An 8,949-nucleotide genomic window follows, 5' to 3' on the forward strand; every position below is an offset into this window, starting at 1 on the left:
GCAAAATATCGGTTTTCAAATTATCAATACCTCTATAAAAAAAATAAAATGACAAATGTAGCCAAATGTAATATAGATTGGTGACAACATTTTTGGAAGTCGGTAGCCTATTATAAAATTATTTTTATTTATTATATTCACTATTACAAAAATATTTTATATTCAATTCATAAAACATATAATTAACTTATTAATTCAAAACTTCTATTTATTAATATTTTGCAGTTTGGTTTCTACGTTGGTTGGCTGAAAGTTGCAGAAGTCCTAATAAATCCATTTGGTGAAGACGATGACGATATTGAATTGAATTGGTTGATCGATCGACATATAAAGGTAATGATTTAATGAAGAAAAAAATATATAACAATAAGAGTATTAAATCAAATTTAGATATGTAATTTTTTGGAACTATATTAAATTATAAAAAATATATAAGTTGTACCAAATTGTTTTTTCTCAGTTCTGTCGATTTGAGTATATACCTCATGCCAGCATGTAAAAAAATTATTATAAAATTTAATCAATTATTTAGTTAATTTATCCCTTTTACTAAATCATAGAGGAAGATCATTTAAAATGTCGCACCTTGACATGAATGATAGCTGCCATAAAGTTATGAAAGTTGCTTCAATTGAAATGTCGAAATAGAAGGTGGAATAATAGACATATTGGCAACGTATTGCTGTTAATTAACATTTCCAATAAAACACATCGAAGATTATTTTCGTAATAATAATAAATAATAGATTATTATTGGTAATCATTCTAAAAACTTTATTTCTTCCCACATACATTCTTCTATTTTCCTCAGGCTGCTTATATGATAGTCGACGAAATGCACGAAGAGCATCCAGAGTTGTTAAGGGATCAATATTGGGAAGAAGTGGTTCCAAGGGATCTTCCTTATACGGTGGCATCTGAACATTATAGGAGGCATGAACCACCTGGATCTGCTGACAGATATAAGGTCAGCAATGCTGATTCGATGTATGCCAACCTCATGCCTCCTGTTAGGAAACACGATGATGTTTATGCTGATTATGTAAGTAGATAAATAGATAATGAATACATAAATCATATCAAATATTGCAAATTTTTAATTGTTGATTGATGAAATCGATCAGTAATATTTTTAAAGTAGTGCTTGTTCTTTATGCAATTATTAAAATATAACTTATATTCACAAGATATTAAAAAATAATTTGTTTTCTTAATTTGACTGCTTGCGCAATTTATTAGGTGTTATCAATTATTATTGGTAAGTGGCATCAACATATATGTGTTATTATTAATTTTACTAAATTCACGTCTCAATTCCCTGTAATATTTTCTTCGCGTAACTTTTTGATCATCCAGATTCCTCCTTAGATGGTACCCTTATAGAAATAATTTGGTAATGGATATTTTAATAACAAATATTATTGAAGTTCTATTTTTAGTTTGTACTTTGCCCGTTCTTTCTTAAGGTAAATAAACATTCTTGACATAGTATATCGACATTGTTCAATAATTACTGGAAAGCAAATCTATTAAATCTCCAGACGAGATTCTTCACGTAAATCGACTTGTCCGCTGGCGCCAGCAACTAATTTCTTGCAGAGATGCACTATACGGAAAAAAATTATAATTTTTTTTAACAAATCTAATTATCTAGAAATTATTTGATAATCAGAAATAATTATTTTATGTATTTTTGTTTGATTGATATATTTATTTGAATATTTTCTAATCAATATATTATAATTTTTTATTAATTCTTTATACAAGTGTACAAACAGTTGATATCGTTTTTTTTATTTCTTGCAATTTTTTACATGTAAATTGGATTTTCCAGTGTTCTGCTACAATTTACCACAAAATTGCAATTATTGATATATCACATGCAAAATTCACTAGAATTTTATAGTTTATTACCATTTAATACTGGACGTTGGATTTTTTTGAAAAAGGATGCTTTTGGAATAGCTCGGAATGAATTATTTGTGCATTTTATTTTTCGATAATTTTATTTGTTTGGAATCTCCACTGTTTTGAGCAATAACTTGAAGATTTTTCCTTTTATTTAAATGACTAATTAATGATATATTTTTTATTAAGCATTCATTATATATCGCGTGCTAATTTTACAAAAAAATAAAAAAATGTTATCGTTTGATGTTTTAAAAAATTAAGCTTTTAAAAGAAATCTAAATGAATTACTTAAATATTAAAAATTTAATATTTTTTTATCTTATTGTGATATATAATGTTTCAAAAATTGAAAAATTATTTTTTTTCATTGACTCATTGATCACACAATTTGTAATTTATTATCATTTAATTGTAATCATTTTAATGAACGTTTGATTTTTGAAAAAAAAAAAGGTTTCAGAAGAAGCGTTCGAAATTTTAAATTAATTAAATATATTATTTTTCAATATTCGTATTTGTGCGGAATCATCACTGTTCTAAAAATTGATTTGAAAAATATTTTTACCAATTTTTTTTAATTATTCATATTTTTTTCAAGTGATTACACAATTTTTCTTATCAAATTAAGTTATATCTGAATTTTAAAAGATATTGAATTTATAGTGTTAAATATATGTTAATAAGTTAAATTTACATATTATTATATATACTATTTAAACGTTTACTTACTGATTTTATTTTATGAGTAACAGACAATTTAATTCTTAATAATAATAAATGGTAGTCTGTCTGAAGGCAGGTCTATGGTGTGTGGGTACCATGAATCAACAATACCTTTACCTCACTTGTTTATAGTTAATATTACCATTTTATTACCAATATTCATTTTTTCACAAATTTCTGTTTCATGCTTGTTCAGGTTCAGTTCCCTGTATTTTCTCTTCTCTCTTAAGTCATCAATCATCTGCATTCTTCTTCTTCCAAATCCTTTTAATTCATTTATTTTAAATTTAATTTATATTTCATATTAACTTTGTAGAAAATTTAATATATTAAATTTTGTACTTATTTACTTCTAATTTGTCTCTGTTCCTTGGCTAATGAAGATTACTACCGGACTTGCTCCGAGTCTCTATTAATGTGTCGTTCTATAAATAGACTCAACCCTACGGCAAAAAATAGTTTAACTAAACTTCTTACATGGGAAATACAAGTTATCAATTGCATATAGAGGATTTATAAATTTATCAGTGCTGGCGTAATAATAACATACTTATAAAACCATATTATGCCCGTTCAGTATTATTAGTTGAAGGACCTTATGGTTGTACACATACTCAAAAAATAATACTTTGTCTTCAATACTTTACCTTGAACTATTATCAATATCAAATATCATTTTATAATCATTTTACAACTAAATAGAACATAAAGACACGCATGTCGCATTTACAAATTGCGTCAGACTCCAGATTTATGGCAGTAAGCAGAAATACAAAACTGGTGTTGATAATTTCTTCGAATTGATTCGAACATGTTTCTGTTGCGATAAAAAGAAAATAATTGACAAAAGGACAAATTCTAAGAAATCCTTACAAAAAAATTAACTGAATATACAATTAAAAACATATAGTAGTTTTTAAACGAAGCCACTATCAGAACTATATATAATATGTACTCGTATATATTTGAAACTATTTGCAGTTCTTTCGTCGAATTAAAAAAGGTGGATAGAAAAAAAAAATTATCAATTATACGTTTCGACACTTGATGTGTGTCATCATTCAGTAATCAAACCAGGACGAAAAACAGAAACTTCAAACACTAATATGAGTTTTAAAAAAAGTTCAACTTCAATAAATAAACAATACATAACTACTAATTTAAATTGAAAACGAGGAGGCTATAACCATTAACAATTTATTTATTAAAGTTCTTTTGATTCCTATTAGTGTTTTAAGTTTGTGTTTGTGTACAAAGTTTTATACTTCAAATGTGAATGTTAAATTTACAATTCAGTTTAAAATTGTATATATTTGAAATGCGTTATTCTAATCGTAAGAAATATATCCTCAGATGGATTTATTCGGCACCTCTTGCTAATGTAAACTTTCTCAAGTGTTTTGAGCGATAAGATGGTCACTGTATATTTTATAAACAATAAAATATATAGTGATTATAATTATCTATTTGAAAATGTTAACTATTGTTATCAATCATTGATCAATATTTATTGATTATTGATTTTTCCCCTTCGAATGTTTAATTCTGGTACGGAAAGTTTCAGCAATTTGCCCTAAGGCACGATGTCATGCACCACTAGTTAACTTCCCGTAGGGCAAGTTTGCAAAGTTAGCAAAAAAATCGAAAATAAAAATTTTTATATATCTTTGCTTTTCAAAGGTTTCTGAACATTTTGGCATACCTTAGAAAAAATGGATGTATGTGTGTGTGTGTGCGTGTGTGTGTGCGGATACAAATTTTCGTCGACGATTTCGATAATTCAAAAAACATTCGATTCATATTGATAAGGAGACGTGCTGATTTGTTTTTGGCAAAGGCAGGTCTAGACGTTCCGAAGATACGGGGCAAAAAGTGCTAAAAACGGTAACTCAGTTTTTAAGAACACGGAGCATCCGATTTTAATAATTATTTAGTAAAACTTTTTCAAAAATGTTAATCGTGCTTAAGAAAATAATAATATTTGGTACGGGAAGTTCCAGCAATTTGCCTTAAGGCACCATCCCTTATTGCCTTCAGACAGAATTCCACTTACAGCTAGTTTCTAATTTTTCTTTAATATTTAGGAAAGCGTCGACACTCCGCTGGTCGAGCGTCGCAAAAACTGGTTCGCTCGCCAGATAACCCGCATGGGCAGTGTCCGGTCCGCGTCTACGGCCTATTCCTCCGGCGGACCCGGACTTTTCGCCAGGCCGAGGGTCAACAGCGTCTACAGCAACGGGCCGGACCAGACAGGACCGAATTTGAATCAAAATCAACTGCAGCATAATCAAGTTACTGCACTTGCTGGCAGTGGACAAAACTTGCATAAGATGTCTTTGTATGACAGACTGGTTGGAAGGCAGAAATCGCAGAGGAATAATAAGCAATTTGCTAGACACTGTGAGGATATAAATTTATAAAATATAATAAGCTTTAGATAAGTCTTAGTTTTATAAAATTGTTTTGCAATTTTAAATCTTTTAAAAATAATGATATGAGATGAATCAATTTCTGTGCTATCTGACTTGTTATTACATCTCGTGTCTCGTTTATTGTGAAGTATGTTCTGCATAAACTCCTCAAAGTAACTCTAAATGCATCCAGAAAAATAACTTGATTATTATATAATTGATTATATACATACTACACAGAAACTTCAATAATAACTAGAATGTCTAGCCTAGCTATTACATTATTACATTGTGGTTCGTCCAAATAAGTATATAATCTTTCTATTTCCAGCTTCTAAGTTGAACGGTTCTGGTGTACCAGTCACGGTCAAAAATCGACCTAGAATTCCAACTCCAGACGTCACCAAAGAAGTTGTCGATCGTGAGCAAAAGCTTCTCCAGAGTGCTTTGCAGAACCATGCTCAAGGTGTTACTTTGATGGCTCATCAGGTAAAAGAACAATGAAATACTCCTAGAATTTTTATGAAAATTGTGTACTAGTATGCAAGTTTTTGATTATAACTATTCAATGAAAAGGGCCAACAATGGAAAGATATGATATACAAAGTAAGAGGCAATGCGTTTTTTGCTGTTAGTACACATGTCTGTTTCTGAAGTAACTTTGTAATTGTAATTGTTTGAACAGCAATCATATATCTTATATGTTCTATAAGCTATTGGATAAGACTTATGACTACTTATTTCATGAGAGGCAATCCATCGATTTACCATTCTCTTATGTGTGGGATATTTTTGATATTAGCTCTTACGTCTAATAGTTAACATGTGATTGGATGTTGCAGCAATGTTCAAGAAGGACGAATACTTAGTCTGTTTCTGATGTTTTATCTTGTTTATATAATTTTAATAATGTTTTGTTTTTCCCCAGCTTTCCGGAGCAACACCGCCGAACTATAACGCCAGCCAAACCCAATTCCAGACCACGAACGAAGTTTCCGTGGTGGGTGCTCTGGTATTATCTCCAATCCAAGAACTCGAAGGAGGCTCTCACAATAGCACCCTGTTGCCCAATTCTCCAAGCACTGCTGCCTTAGCCCAAGCCGTTTTACAGCCTACTCTTCAATCCGCAGGCTTATCCACGATCCCAGTGACAATGCCAGTTTCAGTAGCCGTTTCTCCAATGGCTCTGCCAGTGTCCATAGCTCAACTAGGCTCTTTAGGTTTGGTCACCACGACCAGTGCTCCGATTGTGGATACTGTCCCTAGTAAAACTCCTATGACTATTACGGAAATTACAAGTTCTAATTCTGATGATAGCGGAAACGGCAATGACAATGCTTCTGAGACGGGGTCTCAAAATAATGCATTGAGTTTGCAAGAAGGTGAGAGAAGTAGGAAGACCAGTGCTGTTTCTCAGAAAACTCCGAAATCTGGTGAAGTTTATGTATAAAACACGGATTGAGGTAATGTAATTTATTACAATTTTAGTACCAATGCTGAGATTCATAGGCAATATTTTTGGTCAGATAATGAAAGAAAATATTTTCTGATGTTAATAACTTTTAAGCGAAAGTATGAAGATCATGACTATAATCTTACATTCACTATAAGTGTTTATATCATCAATTAAATACCTTACTGATAAATTATACAAATCAGATACCAAATTCAATGTCATATTGGCTAGTTATTTTGATCAATATTGTTTAAAATCACATGAAAATCTAATTCGGCAACTGCGTTAATGCTGTTGTGAAGTGCATGTGTTATTAATGTTTTATAGGCAAATTTTTATTAAATCATGGATAAAATACCTACTTTAAAGTGTCATAATAATAATTAGAAATATTAAAAATGAATTTTAATTTATGTTAAATGTTGAAAATTTTATTAAATAGTTTCTAGACTATTTGTTTATAAATATCCGTCCAAATTCGATGATTGAGATAAATTCGGCAAATAAAAAACTTTTAAATTAACATATCAGGTTTTATAAAAATAAGCTCTAAAATATTATACATAATTTCTGGAAAACTTTATACACAAAATTAAATTAAACGAAAATTATTTGAGTTATCTAGGGCTTGTTGAATATTTTTTCCTTGGACGAAATCGTAAATGTTTATATTGAATCTCTCCGAATATGTGCCTAAAAATAAATAAATCTAAGGATGTATAAAACAAAATTAGATTATAAATCATAAGTATAATTTTAATATTCATATTATTTATATATGCCTGCGTTGTACGTTCAGAAAGTGATAATGAAGTGTCTTTGTGATATATAGAAATTTTAGTACATTGTATATAGTTCACAAAATGATTAGATGAAGTTGGGACAATCAATAATATGAGAACATTTAATAAATGATAATTTTGCAAACTGTGATTTGCAAATTTAACATGTTTATGTATAAGTATTTGGGATGATTTATGGTTAGCCACAGTCCAGAGACAAATAAAAATTAGTTGTAATATTATAGCAATGTAGAATTATATTGTTTAAGTACAAAGTGTTTAATAAGAATGTTCAAATCTGACGAAAAAATTGTGCAATGCAAAATGGCTCATGATTTTTATAAAAATATCATTTATTTGTATTGTAAATCAATTTTTAATATTTATAGATATAATATAAAGAAGTACCATTTAAGCTGAAGGAAGACCATTCTTGTCATATTTAAAGGTATTACGTAGATAATTTTAATAAATGTTTTAAATCTAAAATAAAGTGTATAAATCCTCATGCATATGCGCAGTAAAAACGGTTTCAATTCTTGATTTTCATATCAAATATAAACCAACCAATCGGAAAAATCAAGCAGCTTGCCTTAAGGCGATTTGCACCATGTTCATAATTAATTTTTCTGGAAAAACTTAGATCAGTGAATTCTTCACGATATCCTTCAAATCAGGAGATATAAAGGGCCAATGCGCCGGCAAATCGAATTGCTAAATTGATGATTTCTGAAGGTTTTTGTCTTTGATTTACTCAAATGATGCTCAATTTGGAAAAAGTATGCACACTCAAGATGTGGTTGAAATTTTTATCTTATCGACGGTTTTTCGAAAACAGGTGCACTGTGGTAATCATCCTCTATCATTGAACGAAAAACGTCGAACCATTTCTCATCGGACTTATTAGAAAAGAGTAAAATTAGGAATCGTGCTGATTAAAATAATGATTTTGATTAAGCTTTTATATGATAATTAACGAGCATCCCCTTTTTGGGATATATTTAAATATTATAGGCCTTCGAAAAGTACCTAGTTTAATTATAAAAATTCAGTATAGTTTGGTATAATAAACCACTATCAAAATTTTAAATTAGTATCGTCATAATTTTAAAAGTTACTGAACCTGAATTCTCATTGATTAAGTCTATTATTTACACATATCGGGAAGTTTATGTAACCAGCTTCAAGGCAAAATAAAACTTACAGCTAGTTTACTGTAATCATAAATTCATATTATTCACATTTACTTATAATCATAAATTATAATATATATATATATATATATATATATATATATACCCCAACATACGAGTTTAATCATATCATATCATCACGAGTTCTGTTACCAAGTTTGTATCTCAAAGCAATTTTTCCTAGATAAATACATTAGAATGCTATTAATTCGTTTCAGTTCTGTGGTTTTTGTGAAGTTTTTTGAATATTGAAAATAAATTTACTATTTATCATTTTAATTTACTATTTATTAATATTGAAAAAAAATCTTTCCTAAAAATAATCGTTTCGCCAATACAAGCAACAGTTTTTTTGTAACATTCAAATCCAATGCTTTGTTCTCTCAAATACTACCATTATTTTACCCGTTTTTGCCATATACTAATACTACTTCTTCCCAACATTACCAATTGAATGTTTTTTGAATCATTCA

At 29.1% G+C, this 8,949-nt stretch overlaps 1 protein-coding gene across 1 annotated transcript; it reads left to right on the top strand.

The window, feature by feature from the left end:
- Positions 1 to 219: 219 nt before the first annotated feature.
- LOC113380399 (bestrophin-3-like) lies at positions 220 to 6,617 on the top strand (the record flags this gene model as incomplete). Its single annotated transcript, XM_026619658.1, has 5 exons — positions 220 to 333; positions 812 to 1,042; positions 4,719 to 5,034; positions 5,377 to 5,534; positions 5,974 to 6,617. Coding segments are annotated over 5 exons (1,341 nt in total), but the record flags the coding sequence as incomplete, so codon positions are not given.
- Positions 6,618 to 8,949: the final 2,332 nt, after the last annotated feature.

Source organism: Ctenocephalides felis, unplaced genomic scaffold, assembly GCF_003426905.1.
Source record: "Ctenocephalides felis isolate EL2017-DRISC unplaced genomic scaffold, ASM342690v1 CF-g0.4_SCAFFOLD_00845, whole genome shotgun sequence".
NCBI classification, from domain to species: domain Eukaryota; kingdom Metazoa; phylum Arthropoda; class Insecta; order Siphonaptera; family Pulicidae; genus Ctenocephalides; species Ctenocephalides felis.